We start from the raw sequence: 22,346 nt of genomic DNA on the forward strand, positions 1-22,346 counted from the left end.
AATGAGATGTGGTGAGCTGGCAGTAGGATGAAGTGACCACAGAGTGGTCCAGTGACATAGTGGTGAGCTGGAAGCAGCATGAGGAGACCTCATAGTGGCCCAGTGACAGAGTGGAGAGGTGGCAGCAACAGGAGGAGACCATAGAGTGGTGAGGTGGTAGCAGCATGAGGAGACAACAGAGTGGCCCAGTGACATAGTGGTGAGGTGGCAGCAGCATGAGGAGACCACAGAGTGGTCCTTTGACATAGTGGTGAGCTGGAAGAAGCATGAGGAGACCACATAGTGGCCCAGTGACAGAGAGGGGAGGTGGCAGCAGCATGAGGAGACCACAGAGTGGTAAGGTGGCAGCAGCATGAGGAGACCACAGAGTGGCCCAATGACAGAATGGGTAGGTAGCAGCAGCATGAAGAGACAACAGAGTGGCCCAGTGACATGTGGTGAGCTGGCAGTAGGATGAAGTGACCACAGAGTGGTCCAGTGACATAGTGGTGAGCTGGGAGCAGCATGAAGAGATCTCATAGTGGCCCGGTGACAGAGTGGGAAGGAGGCAGCAACATGAGGAGACCATAGAGTGGTGAGGTCGTAGCAGCATGAGGAGACAACAGAGTGGCCCAGTGACATAGTGGTGAGCTGTCAGTAGCATGAAGTGACCACAGAGTGACCCAGTGACATAGTGGTGAGGTGGAAGCAGTATGAGGAAACCACAGAGTGCTCCTTTGACATAGTGGTGAGCTGGCAGCAGCATGAGGAGACCACAGAGTGGCCCAGTGACAGAGAGGGGAGGTGGCAGCAGCATGAGGAGACCACAGAGTGCCCAGTGACATAGTGGTGGGCGGGCAGAAGCATAAGGAGACCACAGAGGGGCCCATTAACATAGTCGTGAGGTGGCAGAAGCATAAGGAGAAGACAGAGTGGTGAGATGTCAGCAGCATGAGGAGACCACAGAGTGATGAGGTGGCAGCAGCATGAGGAGGCCACAGAGTGGTGAGGTGACAGCAGCATGAGAAGACCACAGAGTGGCCCTGTGACATAGTGGTGAGCTGGCAGCAGCATGAGGAGACCACAGAGTGGTCCGGCGATAGAGTGGGGAGATGGCAGCAACATAAGGAGACCACAGAGTGGTGAGGTAGGAGCAGCATAAGGGGACAACAGAGTGGCCCAGTGACATAGTGGTGAGCTGGCAGTAGCATTGGGACTCTCCACCTCGACTTAGCACAAGCCATCAGTTATCTGAAAGGTGCAGAGTCCAGCACTTGGAAAGGGAGGGACTGCAGCACCAGAAACTTGGCCAGGAGCATGTTCAGCTTCTGCGCCATTGGATGAGTGCACGCATATTGTTGTCTCTTGGCAATCACTTCAGTGTTCGATTGCTGATGAAATGACTGATGAGGAGTAGGAGGACGAGGAGCAGGAGCATCAGAACCAGTAGATGATGAGAAGGACAGACAGCTCCCTTCAGCTGAGGTGGTGGAGCCTTGACTGCATGAAACCGGGTGCGTGCCACTGGGTGATGCAGCGGTTTCTGCATCAGGCTGGACCACCACATCAGAGCCACTGTTCTCCATATTTTTATGCAGCATTGGTACCCTGGCCAAGCTTCACCTTCTGACCACAAATTCGGCAAATGGCCATGCTAACCTCCTCTGGCGGCTTAACAAAAAACGGATACACCGCCGAGTATACAATTTTCCCCCCAACACTCCGCACTGTATGCCTGCTACTACTGCCTCCGTGAACCCCTGTATCAATACTTTCCAGTCAGGTAGGCTCCTGCGAAGAGGGTTTGGCTCTCGACCTCCCACTGCTGCCACCCTGCTGACTCACGGCCATGCTACCACTAGTGATGAGCAGAAGGGGCAATATTCGAATTTGCGATATTTCGCAAATATTTTGCAGAATATTCAGCATAAATTTGAGAATTTGAGAATTTGCCATTATTTTCTTTATTGCGAAAATTGGCAATGTAATATGAACGTATTGCGCACGCAATACAGGTGTGGGTCACTTTTGCTACCTTTTTCAAGCTGCTAGAAGTTTCCTGAGACTGGAGAAAATGGTTGACATGGCAGAACATTACAATAGCTTTATATGCATATAGAGAGCTCCAATAGATTTGCGATTGCACAAATCGGCAATTAATGATGCACATATTTTGGCTCAAAACGTGCAACTTAAAATTTTAGCAGGTCTGACTATATATTACTGATTGGCGCACTAAGTATTGTTGTGAACTTCGACACCACAGCACTAAGTCTGTAGCATGTATATATGAACAGCAGAACCTATCAGCTACACTATATCACTATCTAACCTCCACTGCCTATCTCACACTAACTATCTGTATTATATATATGAGCTAACTAACTATCTAATGCAATGACATAGCAAAGCACAGAGCACAGCAATGACACTGCTGTCTCTCTCAGAAAATGGCTGCTGGGGAGGTTCTTATATAGTAAGGGGTAGGCAACTTTCCTATTGATTGCTAGGGATGTTGCTAAGCTCAGGCAAAGACATTGCAGCCTTCTCATTGGCCCACAATCAAGAAGCTGGGAGGGCTCATGGGTTCAGATAAAAAAAAAATATATTGAATATTCGCGAATATGAATATATAGCACTATATTCAAAATCTTCGCAAATTCTCAAAGTGGCGATATTTGTGATTAAAATTCGCATTTCGAATATTCGTGCCCAACACTAGCTACCACCTTGCTGGCTCAGCCTCTGCCTCTCGTGCAAGCTGCTACCATCTTTTCCCGATGATGGTGAAGCCCCTTCTTCACCCGGCTCCCAAGTGCGATCAGCTACATCATCATCTACTACTGTCTGCACATCACTAATGTGCCCCTCATCGGTCTCAAGGCCAGGAGTCTGACCGCTCGAAACACCAGCTCCCACTTTACTCTCATCATCACTACTTGCCTGCCTACCGAAGGAAGCAGCAGATGTCTCCTCCAGATCCTGGCTGGGCAGTAGCTGCTGACTGTACTCTAGTAGCTCGTCTTTGCTGAAAAGTGGAGCAGAGCCTATGGCATATAATACTTCTCGCGTTGAGGGAACATAAAATGACAGAAGCAGGTTAAGGACAATTGGGGGCACAGGGCCTCTGTCCCGAGCCATGCCAACAAAGCGTTGTGTCAGAGGAACATGCCGACTCTTGGCTGGGGGTATCTGATGTCACTTGCTACGAAGCCGAATAATGAGTCAACCATTCAAGCACCGCTGGGTTGCTGGTCAAGACACAACTGCTATATGACACTTTGAGCTCATGCGTCTTGCTGGGACTCCTGCTGCCACCTCCTATTCTGCTGCTACTTCTGCCTGCGACAGAAACATTTTGGCCACTGCCCGTTCCCTTTGAAGGGCCTGTCACTTGTCTGTCTGACATACTGTATAATAAAAGAGTTAAATTAAAATTAAATAACACATTGCAAAAACGTTTGAAGTACAATGTAACTTCACCGCAGAACAGCACTTAAAGGGAACCTATCACCTCAAAAACGCATATAAAACTGCCAGCATTACCTCATAGTAGCCCCTAGTCTGTTAATTATCATATGTTTGATCCGGTAATCTGATACTCCATAGAATCAAAAAACTATGTTTTAAGCGCCATCATCGCTATCTTGTCGGTCAGCTTGAAGTTAAGGGGGCAGCGGCTTCCTTGTTTCAAATCAAGGCAAGCATGCCCCCTAATCATCCCTTTTTCTGTTAGATTGACAGCCTGCAGTGCGGCCAGGATCAAATGAGCGGCAGCCGGACACAGAATTATCTGTAAAGAATAAATCAAGGCAACTGGACTTACTGTAGATTTCTTGAAAACGTTTCACTCGTTCTTCCAACAAGCTTACTCAATTCTGAGTGACTGTACAAGAATTCTCTGGGAATAAATATGTAACTGAATCAACATCTGGTAATTATACCCAGCATGGGGTCAAAGGTGTTGATTCCATTATCCTATTCGGAATCAGTAGGTAATAATGACCTCCCAGAAAAAGGTGTCAAGACAGCATTGTATGTGGCAGACAATAGATGTCTAACCCCCCCGGAGACAGAATTGCACCTTAACAAGAAGCGCACTGTGCATGAACGAGACTTATGCTATCCTGGCCGCACTGCAGGCTGTATCTAACAAATGGGGGACGGTTAGAGGGCGTGCTTACCTTGACTTGAAGCAAGGAAGCCGCTGAAATTGTGCAACATTTTTATTTATTTTTTTACATGAAACACTTACACAGACACAAAGGAAGACGCAATAAAAAGCTCTTCTGAAGAGCTGTACCTTTCCTGTAAATATTCTCTAGTATGTTCAGCTGATCTTATGTATTTTATCTTATTGTTTCTATATTGTAATTGCAAACTCTAATGAGTCAAATCCTTTATTCTGCTTTTTAATGTCATTTCCTTTATTAAGTATATTGAACAATACTGTAATCAAAATCTTTGAAATGGAATTCCAGTTATAATTATAACTAACTTTTTGTAATGTTTGACAATATACTCCATATATACAACACCAGTTTATTTGCACAGCTTATAGCACAATTATTTGAACACTGCAAATGGCTGGAGGCATATTAGATGGTCAATGGATATCAATTTTACTGCAGGCCATTGGACTACAGGCCCCTAAAATTATTCATTCACCGGACAGAAAAGAACAATTGATAATGTGGCTGGAGGTACTTTAGGCGCTCACCATATAACAATTTTACTGTTGGCCAGTTAGATTACAGGCCACAAAAATTATGCAGTCACCGTACATAAAAGATCAAGTGATTATGTGGCCGCAGGTATATTAGACGGTAAATGGATATCAATTATAATGCAGACCCAAAAATTTTTCATTCACCGGACAGAAAAGAACAATTGATAATGTGTCTGGAGGTACATTAGGTGGTCACCGTATAACAATTTTACTGTTGGCCAGTTAGATTACAGGCTCCAAAAAATATGCTTTTACCGTATAGAAAAGATCAAGTGATTTTGTGGCCGGAGGTATGTTAGACGGTCAACAAATATCAATTTTACTGCAGGCCAGTGGACTACAGGCCCCAAAAATTATTCATTCACCGGACAGAAAACATCAAGTGATAGTGTGGCTGGAGGTATATTAGGCGGTCATTGGATATCCATTTTACTGCAGGCCACTACAAATATATATTAAATACATATGTTTAACCCCTTAAAGACTCGGCCCTATTTCACCTTCTGGACTTGGCCATTTTTTGCAAATCTAACCAGTGTCACTTGCTGATAACTTTAAAACGCTTTGACTTATCCAGGTTATTCTGAGATTGTTTTTTCGTCACATATTGTTCGTCAGTATATTGTACTTCATGACACTGGTAAAATTAAGTAAAAAAAAGTTCATTTTTATTTATAAGAAAATACCAAATTTACCTAAAAAATTTCAAAAATTGCAAATTTCAAAGTTTCAATTTCTCTACTTCTATAATACATAGTAATACCTCCAAAAATTGTTTTTACTTTACATTCCCCATATGTCTACTTCATGTTTGGATCATTTTGGGAATGATATTATATTTTTTGGGGATGTTACAAGGCTTAGAAGTTTAGAAGCAAATCTTGAAATTTTTCAGAAATTTTCAAAAACCCAATTTTTAGGGACCAGTTCAGGTCTGAAGTCACTTTGCGAGGCTTACATAATAGAAACCACCCAAAAATGACCCCATTCTATAAACTACACCCCTCAAGGTATTCAAAACTGATTTTACAAACGTTGTTAACCCTTTAGGTGTTCCACAAGAATTAATGGAAAATAGAGATCCAATTTCAAAATTTCACTTTTTTGGCAAATTTTCCATTTTAATATTTTTTTTCCAGCTACAAAGCAAGGGTTAACAGCCAAACCAAACTCAATATTTATGGCCCTGATTCTGTAGTTTACAGAAACACCCCATATGTGGTAGTAAACCGCTGTACAGGCATACGGCAGGGCGCAGAAGGAAAGGAATGCCATACGGTTTTTGGAAGGCAGGTTTTGCTGGACTGTTTTTTTTTACACCATGTCCCATTTGAAGCCCCCCTGATGCACCCCTAGAGTAGAAACTCAATAAAACTGACCCCATCTAAGAAACTACACCCCTCAAGGTATTCAAAACTGATTTTACAAACGTCATTAACTCTTTAGGTGTTCCACAAGAATTAATGGAAAATAGAGATACAATTTCAAAATTTCACATTTTTGGCAGATTTTCCATTTTAATAATTTTTTAACTTTTACAAAGCAAGGGTTAACAGCCAAACAAAACTCAATATTTATGGCCCTGATTCTGTAGTTTTCAGAAACACCCCATATGTGGTCGTAAACTACTGTAAGGGCACACAGCAGGGCGCAGAAGGAAAGGAATGCCATACGGTTTTTGGAAGGCAGATTTTGCTGGACTGTTTTTTTTTACACCATGTCCCATTTGAAGCCCCCCTGATGCAACCCTAGAGTAGAAACTCCATAAAAGTGACCCCATCTAAGAAACTACACCCCTCAAGGTATTCAAAACATATTTTACAAACATCATTAACCCTTTAGGTGTTCCACAAGAGATATTGGCAAATGGAGATGAAATTTCAGAATTTAAATTTTTTGGCAAATTTTCCATTTTAATACATTTTTACCAGTAACAAAGCAAGGGTTAACAGCTAAACAAAACTCAATATTTCTGGCCCTGATTCTGTAGTTTACAGAAACACCCCATATGTGGTCGTAAACAGCTGTACGGGCACACGGCAGGGCGCAGAACGAAAGGAATGCCATACGGTTTTTGGAAGGCAAATTTTGCTGGACTGTTTTTTTTTTTACACCATGTCCCATTTGAAGCCCCCCTGATGCACCCCTAGAGTAGAAACTCCAAAAAAGTGGCCCCATTTTAGAAACTACGGGATAGGGTGGCAGTATTGTTGGTACTAGTTTAGGGTACATATGATTTTTGGTTGCTCGATATTACACTTTTTGTGAGGCAAAATAACAAGAAATAGCTGTTTTGGCACTGTTTTTATTTTTTGTTACTTAGAACATTCATCTGACAGGTTAGAGCATGTGATATTTTTATAGACCATGTTGTCACGGATGCGGCGATACCTAATATGTATACTTTTTTTTATTTATGTAAGTTTTACACAATGATTTCTTTTTTGAAGCAAAAAAAATCATGTTTTAGTGTTTCCATAGTCTGAGAGCCATAATTTTTTTTAATTTTTGGGTGATTACCTTGGGTAGGGTATGATTTTTGCAGGATGAGATGATGGTTTTATTGGCACTATTTTGGGGTGCGTGTGACTTTTTGATCGCTTGCTATTACACTTTTTGTGATGTAAGGTGACAAAAAATGGTTTATTTAGCACAGTTTCTATTTAATTTTTTTTACAGTGTTCATCTGAGGGGTAATATCATGTGATAATTTTATGGAGCCGGTCGATACGGACGCGGCAATACCTAATATGTATCCTTTTTTTTATTTATGTAAGTTTTACACAATGATTTCATTTTTGAAGCAAAAAAAATCATGTTTTAGTGTTTCCATAGTCTGAGAACAATAATTTTTTCAGTTTTTGGGCGATTACCTTGGGTAGGGTAGGATTTTTGTGGGATGAGATGACGGTTTTATTGGCACTATTTTGGGGTGCGTGTGAATTTTTGATCGCTTGCTATTACACTTTTTGTGATGTAAGGTGACAAAAAATGGTTTATTTAGCAGTCACTATGAATTTTTTTTTTACGGTGTTCATCTGAAGGGTTAGGTCATGTGATATTTTTATAGAGCCGGTCAAAACGGATGCGGCGATACCTAATATGTATACTTTTTTTTATTTATGTAAGTTTTACACAATAATATCATATTTGAAACCAAAAAAAAAATCATGTTTTAGTGTCTCAATATACTGAGAGCCATAGTTTTTATCAGTTTTTGGGCGATTATATTAGGTAGTGTCTCATTTTTTGCGGGATGAGATGACGGTTTGATTGGCACTATTTTGGGGTGCATATGACTTTTTGATCGCTTGCTATTACACTTTTTGTGATGTAAGGTGACAAAAAAATTGTTTATTTAGCACAGTTTTTATTTTTTATTTTTTACGATGTTCATCTGAGGGGTTAGGTCATGTGATATGTTTATAGAGCCGGTCGATATGGACGCGGCGATACCTAATATGTATACTTTTTTTTATTTATGTAAGTTTTACACAATAACAGCTTTTTTAAAACAAAAAAAATTATGTTTTAGTGTCTCCATATTCTGAGCCATAGTTTTTTTATTTTTTGGGCGATTGTTTCAGGTAGGGGCTTATTTTTTGTGGGATGAGGTGACGGTTAGATTGGTACTATTTTGGTGGGCAAACGCCTTTTTTATCGCTTGCTGTTGTACTTTTTGTAATGTAAGGTGACAAAAAAATTGTTAATTTAGCAGTTTTTATTTTTTACAGTGTTCATCTGAGGGGTTAGGTCATGTGATATGTTTATAGAGCCGGTCAATATGGACGCGTCGATACCTAATATGTATTCTTTTTTTTCCCCTATTTTTTACCATTTTTTTTTTACTTTATTTGGGGAAAATGATGTTTTTGTTTATTTTTACTTGAAACTTTTAATTTTTTGGGGGGAAAACTTTATTTTTTCAACTTTTTTTTCTCTTTCTTTTTTGTCCCACTTTGGGACTTGAACTTTTGGGGGTCTAATCCTTTACAATGCATTCCAATACTTCTGTATTGGAATGCATTGGCTGTATGAGTAATACTGTGTGTATTACTCATACAGCTTCCGGCCTGTGAGATCCAGGGGGCTGGATCTCACAGGTAGAGATGTCCCGAACTATTCGCCGGCGAACATCGCTTTTTCGCGTTCGCCGCTGCAGGCGAACATATGCAATGTTCAGTCCGCCCCCTATACGTCATCACTGAGCAAACTTTGACCCTGTACCTCAAAGTCAGCAGACACATTCCAGCCAATCAGCATACTCTCCATCCCAGACCCTCCCACCTCCTATCAAAAAGCAAGGACAGCATCCATCTTAGATTCATTCTAAAGCTGCAGTGTTAGAGCAGGGAGAGTGCTGCTGCTGCTGCTGAATTAATAGGGAAATCATTAGCTAGGCCAGTGTTCTCTGTACACTCCAGTCCTCAAAGACTCATCTGGTGTAAGGACAGCGTCCTGACACCACCCCTAAAAACCTTTTTATGTTTCGCCAAATTAACTTGGCGTCTTCAGGGGCGCGGGCAGTCTGCTCGCACCCCTGAAGACGCCAAGTTAATTTGGCGAAACATGTCGGGGGGCAGAGTGCTGTAAAGCATGTGTTTTAGACAGTGTATGCCTGCGCCTTACATTTGATAAGAATCAAGTTAGTGGCAGTTAGATAGGAAGATAGTGTGGAATGTGAGTGTACTAGCTATCGAGATAGATAGTTTGGAGTGAGAGCGCACCAGCTACCGTGATAGACCATAGCACTGTGGATTAACAGTGCTGGTACCAGCAACAATCTGCATTGGCTGCTAAATATAAAGCAGCCTAGCAGAGCAGGGGAGCAGGGCGGACAGCAGCTCCTCCACACCTATCCAAAAACGCCATCATTACTATTTATGATTCAACAACAATTACTATTCATATAGCAGGCAGAGCTGATAATTTTAAATGTTAGTCCAGTGTGAAGTTTTATTTATATACGACAATAAATGCTACGTTTTAATTTAGAATATTGTCACACGTGTTAACCCAGAGACAACCATTGGTCTCACTGACCATTTGAAAATAAAAATCTCTACTCACAGGCTCGTCACTGGAAGGCAGCGCAGATGCCTCAGGAAGGCATCGCGCTGCCTTCCATGCCATTGGGTCCCCATATACAGCCGCATGAAAACCCGATGGCACCACCGCCGCCGCCGCACCAGATAAAAGCCACAAACCGCAGGTCTGAATTGACCTGCGGTTTGGGGCGATCGCCTACACGGGGGGGGGGGGGGGGTCACAGGATTGATTTGAGCAGGCACCTTGTTCCGATCACCGCCTGCCGGGCGGCGGTGATCGGAACAAGACATGACGGACCGGTACGTCATAGGCCCTTAAGGACTCGGGAACCATGCCGTACCGATACGTCATGGGTCCCTAAGGGGTTAAAAGAACAAAACATATAAAATTGGATTAAATACATGGCTTACGAAATCCCCCCTCTTAAAAAAAAAAATAATTATGATAGTTGAAATTCAATGTGGTCGTCAGAAGACTTGAATTCCTACGAGGAGCCAAACATTAGGCATTCACCGGACAGAAAAGGCCTTTTATGCCGCTGTATTTACACAAGACAGGGACCATTATTTGTTCTGGGTGGTGGTGGATATGTGTGGGCTGTCATGAGGAAATTCAACTAAACCTTGTCGTCACAGGTGTTGAATTCTTCAGAGATCCATCCCTCATACATTTTTAGAAATGTGAGGTATTCCACACTGTCATGAGATAGGCTAGTGTGCTTATCGGTCACAATCCCCCCCTGCTGCGCTGAACGTCCTTTCGGACAGGACACTCGGCGAGGGGCAAGGCAAAGGTTCCAGGGCAAATTGTGCAAGCTCTGGCCACAGGTCAAGCCTGCACACCCAGTAATCAAGGGATTCCTCGTTTCTCAGAGCGTCCACATCAGCTGTTAACCCAATGTAGTTGGACACCTGTCGGTCTAGGCGTTCCGTGAGGCTGGATCTGGAGGGCGGCTGTCGATGGGTTAGCTGCAAGAATGATCTCCTATCTGAAGTGACTAACACATCTTTAAACCGCCATCTTCTGGAATGCGCTGTAGTATTGAAACTCGCAACTGTATCTCTGTGGGTGGAAATTCCTCTGCCAGCGCCCCCAACAGCAGAATGCAGCATCTCTCGAAGCAAGGCCTGGAAATGCTGCATTCTGACAGCCCTTGGTGATTCTGGTAACATGTCCACCATTTTGTGTTTGTACCGGGGTTCTAAGTACGTTGCCACCCACCTGGTACTGGTCCTTGCCCTTTATGCTTTTTATACGGGTGTCCCTCTTCAAACACAGGAGTATGAAGGCCCCCATTTGCACTTAATTGGAAGCGGTGGAGCGGCCTGGCTCCTGCTCATCGCCTAGGAGAATGTCATGTTAGGTCTCCTCCCCCCATCCACGGACAACACCAGGGATCCTAGAAAAGTTTAAAGCCTGTTCTTCTTTCTCCTCCTCCTCCCCCCAGGCACCATCCTCCTCTGACTCCTCTTCAGACTCCTGCTGACTTGTCTCAGATCGAGTAGCCCCTCCTGGGAATTCATTCTGCATTGTGACTTCCTCATCTTCTTGCTCCTGCTCTTTGATGGCTTGATCAATGACATGACGCAATGCACGCTCTAGAAAGAAGGCGTAAGGTACAATGTCACTGATGGCGCCCTGGGTGCGACTGACCAGTTTGGTGATCTCATCAAATGGCCACAGAAGTCTGCATGCTTTGCGCATGAGCAGCCACTGGTGACCTGAAAAAAAAATCTAAGTTCCCCAGAACCGGTCCTGAGTATGTACAGGTAGTCGTTAACAGCACGTTTCTGCTGGAGCAGCCTATCAAGCATATACAAGGTGGAGATCTGGAACGTCGGGCAGTCACAAACCAGACGTCTGACGGGCAAGTGGTGTCGCCGCTGAAAGTCTGCAAGGTGAGCCATGGCCGTGTAAGATCTTCTAAAATGGCAAGAAATTTTCCTGGCCTGCCGCAAGATGTCCTTGACCCCGGGATATTTGGCAGCGAATCGCTGCACGACTAAGTTCAGGACGTGTGCCATGCACGGCATGTGTGCCATCTTGCCCTATTTCAGCGCACTCAGCAGATTGGCACAGTTTTCGCACACCACTTTGCCAACTGTCAAATTAAGCGGGGTTAGCCACTGATCGGCCTGTGACCGCATATCTGAAAGGAGTGCAGGATCGGCGTGGCTCTTGGATTACAGACACAACAGCCGCAGCACAGCATGGCAACGTCTCACCTGGCATGTCGAATAGGTTTTAGGGAGCTTGGGAGGTGCAGCAGAAGAGGCGGTAGCAGTATAAAAAGGAGGAGCCAGCCAAGGAGGAGACGGAGGAAGGAGGAGGAGGAGGAAGGAGGAGTAGGAGGAGGAGTAGTAGAGGCAGGCCTGCATGCAATCCGAGGTGGTAAAACCAAATCCACACGGGTTCCACAGGTAACATGCTTAACGGCTGGGCAGTAAAAGTTATGTACCTTCCCTGTCCATGTTTGCTAGACCACATGTCTGTGGTCAGATGTATCTTAGCACCGACACTAAGTGCCACAAATACATTCACTTGCCACTGAACATGACCATATAGCTCTGGGATGCCCTTCTGGGAGAAATATTTCCTTCTGGGGACCTTCCATTGTTGTGTGCCAATGGACACAAATTTTCGGTGTTCTAGCAGGAGAGGAGGACAAATGGGAGGAGAGGAGAAGGAGAAGAGGCAGGACGTGGAGCACCGGGAGTGTGGCTTTGTAGGTTCTGACGATGTTGCTCCCACTGGGCTCTGTGATGGGAGACCAGGTGCCTTCTTAAAGTTATCGTCCCTAGGTGAGTGTTGGGCTTACCACGACTTATGCATTGACAGCACAGGCTGCAGATGGCAACACTATTGTCAGCAGCTGACACGTTAATATTGGGAGTGTCAGATGTGACCGTGCATGGTGGATGGCTCACTTCAGATACATTTGCAGTCTTCTTTTTGCCTCCTGTGCACTGCGAGTTCTGCATGCTTATCCTCCTTCTTCTCCCTATCTGCTGCTCCGTCTCTCCCTCTGAACTCCCCTCCTCTTACTCTCTTGTGGGCACCCTCATGACGTCCATCGACACGTCCTCATCGTCACCTTAACCAACAGTGACATTAGAGATCTCGGAGTAGGCAGCAACAGCGGGGACCATCCTCCTTGGGCAAATCTGGGTACTGTCGTCAGACCGCTGGATGGCAGCCGTTGCTACTTCCTCTTCCTCCTCCAATGCCAAGAATGGCTGCGCATCCGTAAGGTCTGGAAACAATTCCTCTTACTCGTGTGGAGGGGCTATAGTGGCAGTGGTGTCTTTGGGGGTGCACACAGCAGAGAGTGAGGAGGGTGCTGATACAGAGGATGAGGAGGGTGCAGAAGCGGAAGGCTGAGTGAACCACTCAACCAACTCTGGCGCCTCCTTTGACGTAATCGCACACACCTTCTCCAACTTCCCACTTAATCTCCGGCCAGGTGCACCTGCGCGACCCCTACCATCCCTGCATAAAAGCCTGCCTCTTCCTCTGCCTGTCATTTTCAAAATTACCCAGTGCCAAAGTCCCTAGAGAAGAGCAGTATCTGTGGAAGCAGGTATATCGCAGGCCTCAATCAGTATTTGGTGGAGGTTGGTATATCGCACCCCTCAATCAGTATTTTGTGGAAGCAGGTATATAGAACCCCTTAATCAGTATTTTGTAGAAGCAGGTATATCAAACCCCTTCATCAGTTTATTTTGGGGCAACAACAGGTATATCGCACCAGATGCAATAAGTTGTTCCAATAGCGTTTGTTCCGTATAGCTGCGGTATCTCATCAGAATTGCACACAAATGCTGCACAATACAAATTAACTATATAGAAATTATATTATAGGTATATTACACCCTTGCCTCAATCTGTTTTCTTTGGGGGCAACTGGTATATCACACCAGTTGCAATTAGTTGTTCCAATAGCGTTTTTGCCTCTGTATAGCTGCGTTATCTCAGCAGAACCACACACAACCCCTGCACAATACAAATGCGCAATATAGAAAGTATATTATAGGTATATCACACCCCTTCCTCAATCAGTTTTTTTTGGGGGGCAACTGGTATATCACACCAGTAGAAATTAGTTGTTCCAGCAGCGTTTGTCCCTCTGTATAGCTGCGTTATCTCAGCAGAACCGCACACAGATGCTGCACATGCACTATATATAAATTATATAATAGGTATATCACACCCCTGCCTCAATCAGTTTTTTGGGTGGGCAACTGGCATATCACACCAGTTGTAATTAGTTGTTCCAATAGCGTTTGTCCCTCTGTATAGCTGCGGTATCTCAGCAGAACCGTACACAAATGCTGCACAATACAAATGCACTATATAGAAAGTATATTATAGGTACAGTACAGACCAAAAGTTTGGACACACCTTCTCATTCAAAGAGTTTTCTTTATTTTCATGACTATGAAGGAATCAAAACTATGAATTAACACATGTGGAATTATATACATAACAAACAAGTGTGAAACAACTGAAAGTATGTCATATTCTAGGTTCTTCAAAGTAGCCACCTTTTGCTTTGATTACTGCTTTGCACACCCTTGGCATTCTCTTGATGAGCTTCAAGAGGTAGTCCCCTGAAATGGTCTTCCAACAGTCTTGAAGGAGTTCCCAGAGATGCTTAGCACTTGTTGACCCTTTTGCCTTCACTTTGCGGTCCAGCTCACCCCAAACCATCTTGATTGGGTTCAGGTCCGGTGACTGTGGAGGCCAGGTCATCTGGCGCAGCAACCCATCACTCTCCTTCATGGTCAAATAGCCCTTACTTTCAAAGTTTTCCCAATTTTTCGGCTGACTGACTGACCTTCATTTCTTAAAGTAATGATGGCCACTCGTTTTTCTTTACTTAGCTGCTTTTTTCTTGCCATAATACAAATTCTAACAGTCTATTCAGTAGGACTATCAGCTGTGTATCCACCTGACTTCTCCTCAACGCAACTGATGGTCCCAACCCCATTTATAAGGCAAGAAATCCCACTTATTAAACCTGACAGGGCACACCTGTGAAGTGAAAACCATTTCAGGGGACTACCTCTTGAAGCTCATCAAGAGAATGCTAAGAGTGTGCAAAGCAGTAATCAAAGCAAAAGTTGGCTACTTTGAAGAACCTAGAATATGACATATTTTCAGTTGTTTCACACTTGTTTGTTATGTATATAATTCCACATGTGTTAATTCATAGTTTTGATGCCTTCAGTATGAATCTACAATTTTCATAGTCATGAAAATAAAGAAAATGAGAATGAGAAGGTGTGTCCAAACTTTTGGTCTGTACTGTATATCACACCCCTGCCTCAATCAATTTTTTTTTTGGGGGGGGCAAATGGTATATCACACCAGTTGAAATTAGTTGTTCCATTAGCGTTTGTCCTTCTGTATAGCTGCGGTATCTCAGCAAAACCACACACAAATGCTGCACATGCACTATATATAAATTATATTATAGGTATAGCACACCCCTGCCTCAATCAGTTTTTTTTTTTGGGTGGGGAAGGGGCAATTTGTATATCACAACAGTTGCAATTAGTTGTTCCAATAGCATTTGTCCCTCTGTATAGCTGCGGCATCTCAGCAGAACCGCACACAAATGCTGCACATACACTATATACAAAGTATATTATTGGTATATCACACCCCTGCCTCAATCAGTTTTTTTGGGGGGCAAATTGTATATCACACCATTTGCAATTAGTTGTTCCAATAGCGTTTGTCCCTCTGTATAGCTGCAGTATCGCAGCAGAACCGCACACAACTGCTGCCCAATACAAATGCACTATAATATACTTTCTATGTTAGAAAGTATATTATAAGTATAAGTATATCACACCCCTCAGTATGTCACATCGATCAATAGCACACCTATACCAGTCCTTAAAAGAACTTTTGTGGCCCTATTAGCTAGCGTTTGGTGTCTCTAACAGTCTGTCCCTGCTCCTCACAGCAACCTCTCCCTCCACTGGCAAAAGACTGAATGTAAAATGGCAGCCAGATCAGGTTTAATTATAGGGTAGGGGGTGTGTCCATGTACTGAAACGTCTCAATTAGCTGTCCTGATGGATGTGTCATGGGTCAAAGTTCGGCACAATGCAAAAGAATATGGCGCCGGCGGACATCGCCATATGTTCGTTTGCTCGGCGAACTGCGAATGAGCAAAGTTTGCCGCAAAATGACCACCGGGAGAACCGCAAGGCCCTCTCTAATGGTAATGGAAAACATTGCGACAACACCATATGAAATGAAACGGTAACAGGATTTCAGGATTTTAGTTTTGATAAAAATATATTTAAAATATCCTTTGATACAATGTGTTTTCTAATAATAAATACATACAATTGGAAATTTCTGGCTACATATCATTTGATAGATATGACTAGAGTCTTTTTGCCGCTTTTACAATTTTATTATGCGATTTCCACTTGTTACCTCCGGGAGATCTTCATCAGTATTCATTTGGCTATTTACCTTGTGTCTCAACTTTGGTTTCCACCTTCTCCTTCTCTTCTTCCTTGGTCTTAAGCTTTGCTTTGTTTTCCTCTGATGTTTTTGTTTCCTTTATGGCTTTTGGTACCTTTGCTTCAGATGTTTTAGCCTTTACTTCTTTTTCTACCTTTTCCTCTGTCAAAGAGACCTTAGCTTTCTTTTCATCTAAAAGCAATGAAAGGCAGCAGCTTATTACATTTAGAAATAAGTTTAAAGGTAAATCTGGTAAATACTGTAATTTAAGCTCAATGATGAAAAAAAAAATACATAATCTATCCTCAGTATTGTTTTATTCATAATATCAATGCCTTGCGCTTTTATCATTTTGTTTGTCACACTATTTATTTAAGCTCTTTAAGAAGTTGTCCAAGAAAATGGCTCTGCTATTTAAAAAAAAATATATATATATGGACATCTCTTTATCTAGCACCCTTCTCTGTGCTGCCGATCTAGTACTTTTCCCACTGTGGTAGACTGCTGACCACAGTGTTTGGCTAAAGTGATATTGTGCTGTATACCTGCATGTCATGGTGATATGCACAGTGATGGTGACATACAGGTATACGGAACATCACTGCAGCAGCCAATCACTGTCTTCACCAGTGTACCACTTAGAACAGTAACTACTGTGGTCAAGTGCTGTATACCTGTAAGTTACCACTGCAGTCTGTAAACAGACAGCTGGAGATGGAATAGACTGGAAGCACAAAGGACAATGCCAGAGAAAGAGGTATGTCATTTTTTTATTTTTTTTATTCATTTGGTACAATTTTGAATTATCTTTCAACACCTTTAAGGCCTGGGACAATTTAACATTTTTCCACTTTAATTTTTACCTCCACACCTTACAAGAGCATTTTTTTACTCTTGCATTTACATAACCATATGAGGGTGCCTTTTTTGTGAGATGTATATTTAATTTACTATATATTGTATTGGGAAGAAAACAGAGTACCAACATAATTTTTGGGGTTTTGTTCTTATAGCTTTCATTGTGCACTAAAAGTTACATACCACCTTATTCTGCTGGTCAGTATGATTACAGCAATTCTTAATGTATATTGGGGTTATTTATCAAACTGGTGTAAAGTAGAACTGGCTTAGTTTCCCATAGCAACCAATCAGATTCCACCCTTAATGTTTGACAGCTCCTTTGGAAAATAAAAGGTGGAATTTGATTGGTTGCTATGGGCAACTAAGCCAGTTCTACACCATTTTAATAAATGACCCCTATGTTTTACTACTTTAAAAAATCTACAAAGATGTGTGTGGGCTGTTTTTTTATTTTTATATATTAATTTGTAAATCAGGTATTAAAAATTTATAATAATTTTGATTTTTTTCTATATATTTTTAACAAAGAAAAATTTACTATGCTTTACTTAAACCCTGGTAGACTGGAAGAGTTTACAAATGCAGTCTACGGTATATGGATTATGATGTTTTTCCATTAAGCCCTGCCACATGCAGTTCTTAATAAGCAGTAAACAATGATAGGCTTGGGAGATTTCAAAAAGCAACTGAATGGGCACCCCACTATTTCACTATAGGATTTGGCTGGGTAGGTAATCAGAGGAAAGATGGAGCCTCCTCTCTCTGTCTAACTGTTCAGATGCCATGTGCACTATTGAATGCAGCATCCAAAATGTTAATGGACCAAGACGGATCTTGGTCACTGCTTGGGGGCAGCTGCATAAGGGAGCCCTGAATGTGTATAGAGTCTCCAGAGTCCCCACATACTCCATCCTCATACAATTTCTATGTAAGTCACATTATTTTAAGGGGTTCAATGTACTATAAATATAACAAAATTGCAATGTGAAAAAAATAAATATATATGAGACTTCTATTGTATTATACTTCTACTGAGACCTATACAGTAGAATTTTCATATATATATATATATATATATATATATATATATATATATATGTTTTTAGCCATAATATATTTACACACATTATATATATAGAATATATGTAAATATATGTAAATATATTATGGCTAAAACATCAGTAGTAGTTTCCCACTTAATATGCATTCATATATATCAAGATGTCACGTGGCGGTTCACCGTGACATGGTTTGTGCCCCCTCTCAGGCGGTATCGTCTCCCAGTGGGTATTCAGGTCTGTTGCGCCCTTGTGTTCTGGCTGTGGCGTTCCGTGGTTGCTGGTTGCTAGGGGCAACATCCTGTAACGCAGCTGCTTTGCTGTGGTTCCTTGTTTACCCCTGACCTGATTTGGTACCTCCCTGCTTGGTTCTGATGGGGTTAAACTCCCTCTTTGGTTCGGCTGCTACTTCTGTCTTTGAGCATGGAGGTTCAGGGCTCAGTCTGCATAGCTTCTGGTCAGTACTGTTAATTCAGGCTGTTCCTGTTCTTGTGTGCATTCTGGGGGCCAGTTCTGTTAATTCAGGCTGTCCAGTACCCTGCTATGTTTCTGCTCTTGCTATCCATGCCACGCCACGCCATGCCTGTACCCTGCTATGTCTTTGTTCATGTCTGTCCTTGTCCATGCCTGGTGGGTTTCATGCCCTTTTGGCTTTGTCATGTCTGTCTATGTTTTGCTTTGCCAGGTTTTGCCTTTGTCCGGCCACCTATGTCTCAGTATGGGTCGCCTGGTTCTGCATTGTTGTCTTCTGTTCTGTTCCATGTCCTGTACCTTACTATGCCTGTTCATGTTTCCATGCTATGTTCATGTCATGATGTTTTCTTTCCTTGTTCATTACATGATCGCTGCGCTCCTAGACGGTTCCAGTCAGCTCTAGGTTCCATGATGGTTGCGTTTCTAGTCGGTTTCGGTTGATGTCATGATGGTTGCGTTCCTTGCTCACATCATCGCTGGCTTCAGTCGCATCAGGTCTTCCTCCGAAAGGGGGCTCCATGAATTCCCCGGAAGGGGGAATTCCCGTTCCAATCGATGCCTTGTCCACGCCTTGCTCGCAATGCGTCTCGGAGGTCCCCCCCGGGACCCCCGGCACGTGACATCAGAAGTATATAAATATATATATACTTTTTTTTTTTGTAATTCAACATTTATTTTGTGCCATACATTTTTTATATTATAATTACTAAAAAATATAAAATATATAAATCTAATTTAACCTCTATTTCTAAAAATGTTTGTGACAGGATTTGAACTCACAGCTTCTGCATCTTAGCCCAGAAATTTAACCACTACACTATAAAGCTGCATAGCCAGTCACTTAAAAATAAAATATAAGACTACTGTATAGGTCTCTGTAGAAGTACAGTACAGCAGAAGTCTCATATTATTTTTTTATTTTTTTATTTAACTGGCTATGTAGCTATTATAGCTGATTGGTTAAGTGCCTTGCCTCTAATGCAAACGGTCATGTGTTCGAATCCCGGCAGAAAATTTTCTGAAATACAGTCTAAATTAGATTGAAATACACTGGGGTGCCCCCAAGCACTGACTCCATATATGGACATAGCTATATATGGAGTCAGAGCATGGACTCCTAAGCCGCGGACTCACACTGATAGATTCCCTCATTGTACAGCGATCTTCTGCATAGAAATAGAGGCTAAATTATATTTAAATACACTGACTCGAGCATCGCACTCGAGCACACATGGTGTTTAGCCAAACTAGTGTTTGGCTGAGCATGCTCCCTGAACACTAAAGGAGAGGGTTAAAACAACACGTCTAAGAAAAAAATAAGGCTCCATAGATTCTAGTAAAAAAATAAAATAAAAAATGATGTAATGTAGTATTTGTTTCCTGTATATTGGTATTAAGTTCCATGAAGAACTAAACTAATAAAGAAGTTTTGTCTCTTTTCAAATATCCCAAGCCACTTTACGTCAGAATGCTAGTCACTTACCTTTGGCTGGGGCTTTTTTCGCAAACTTTGCAAGTTTTTCTGGTTCTACGTTTCCATCTATTCAAGAAAGAAATGTTATTGTAAGACGCAAACTTCGCTAGATATTTAAGTAGGTCATACTTAGAAGTGGTTCCAATAATTCTTCAGATGACAGTGTATATTCATTGAACAGGAGTGGGACTGATCAGCCAACCATGGAATGAAAGAGGGTATGTGGAACACTAAGCTTTAACACATAGGCTCTTAAAGGCTGTTAAAGGGGTTTCCAGCATTAGTAAGCATTGCTTACATTATAGATAGTCAGCAGACAGATAGTCAGCAGACAGGTTTGGTTTTTGGAAGTCATCAGCTGTGTTTTTATAATCCTGTACAACTCCTTTAGAGCATTCCTGTACATTTAGATAGTTGTTATATATATATATATATATATATATACAGAGAGAGAGAGCGAGAGAGAGATGAGCAAAGTTGTGAAAAATTTGATTCAGAAACTTTGCTGAAGTTAGCCAAGAAATTTGATATGCTACAAATTGATTTGTCACAAATTGCTATACATCAGGTATACCCAGGCCACTCTGCCTTTGGCACGGCCACATGGAACAGCCATGCTGCGGTGAAGAACTGCACGGCCAATTAGCTTGCAGCTGCCTTTCATTAAATAATGAAGACCGCACTGTATAGTCCTTCTTCATTGTTAATGACCACACAGCACCTATCAACAGGGCCTGTTGCTGGTATGGGGTTTGACTAGTTAGGTGGGGGGGGACAATACTGTATTTTATTGCTGTTCTTGCCCGCAATCTACTGCCGGTATTTGACAGTAAACACAAAATTCTAATCAGCTCTTGCATACCCACTTCTCCAACCCAAGCTCACTCCTGCACTACAGGTGGGAGCCCTTTTTCTGCCATCTGCATTTCCTCCTTTTCCACATCATCTAATATCGATGAGAATAGGTCATCAGGAACATCCAGCTCCTCCTCTCCCCCTATATTTTTAATTTTCACTTCTTTCTAAGCTGGTGGTTGGGGACTAGTTTGTATCATATCTGCCCATGAGACAGCAGATTGTGGTCCTTAAATAACTCACCCAGAAACAACATATAGGACATCAGCAGTAGTGACTTAAATAAAGCACTGCAGATGAGATGTTAAACTTATAATCAGCTGTTAAATCTGCTGAATCTCACCTGTCTCTAACTGCTTGTTTCTCTTTACATTACCTCCCTTTTCCTTTCCCTTTCAGTCTCCATGGACTTCTATGTTATGATGTAATTTGATCCTTTAATGAACAAACACTCCATTATGGTTTCAGCAAGAAGAATTTCTCACAAATTTCACAGAGAAGGTTGGTTTAGAAAATGGGGCAAGTGATCTGAACTAGAGCATGGTATTATTCTCTGATAATACTTATTGTATATACAGCGCTATGGAATGAATGGAGCTTTAATAATAACGTTTATTATATTAAGTAAGATTAATTTATGAAAAGTTGCGTGAAAAGTTAGTGAACACTTAAATGTTTGAAACCTCTTCTAACATATCTGTTTTAGAAATAATTAGCATTTGTTTTGTAACAAAAATTTTGGAGCATCTATTTTTATGACTCTGTTATGCCATTCTTTATTCCTATTATGAATTACAAGAAGGTCCACATGAGTGTTACCAGTTGCAGGTACAGTTGCGTTCAAAATTATTCAACCCCCACTGAAATTGAGTGTTTTGGCCAGTTTGACATTGATTTTGATCATTTCAGTCATCTTGTTTACAATTAAATCAAAGAGGCACTTGTAAGTCAGACAAATATAACATAACATTTATAATGAAATAACCACAAATGTCTTTTCTGTGCTCACATCATTATCAGTTTTATTCAACTCCCAAGTGACATTCAATCTTAGTACTTAGTACAACATCCTTTTCCAGTTATAACAGCTTTTAAACGTGAAGCATAGCTTGACACAAGTGTCTTGCAGCGATCTACGGGTATCTTCGCCCATTCTTCATGGGCAAAAGCCTCCAGTTCAGTCACATTCTTAACCTTGCGCGCTGCAACTGCTTTCTTTAAGTCCCACCAGAGGTTCTCAATCGGATTTAAGTCTGGTGACTGCGATGGCCACTTCAAAATGTTCCAGCCTTTAATCTGCAACCATGCTCTAGTGGACTTGGAGGTATGCTTGGGATCATTGTCCTATTGAAAGGTCCAACGTCTCCCAAGCCTCAGGTTT

At 42.1% G+C, this 22,346-nt stretch overlaps 1 protein-coding gene across 1 annotated transcript in view; it reads right to left on the bottom strand.

Annotated features, from left to right (window-relative positions):
* Positions 1-22,346, bottom strand: part of LOC120999212 (titin homolog) — a 946,165-nt gene that overhangs the window by 909,299 nt on the left and 14,520 nt on the right. Inside the window, exons 4-5 of the mRNA XM_040430085.1 lie at positions 20,120-20,176; positions 16,253-16,435 (exon numbers count right to left, since the gene is read on the bottom strand). Of these exons, the coding sequence (XP_040286019.1) occupies positions 16,253-16,435; positions 20,120-20,176 (240 nt within the window). The remainder of the gene's footprint in view (positions 1-16,252; positions 16,436-20,119; positions 20,177-22,346) is intronic.

Source organism: Bufo bufo, chromosome 4, assembly GCF_905171765.1.
Source record: "Bufo bufo chromosome 4, aBufBuf1.1, whole genome shotgun sequence".
Taxonomy (NCBI): domain Eukaryota; kingdom Metazoa; phylum Chordata; class Amphibia; order Anura; family Bufonidae; genus Bufo; species Bufo bufo.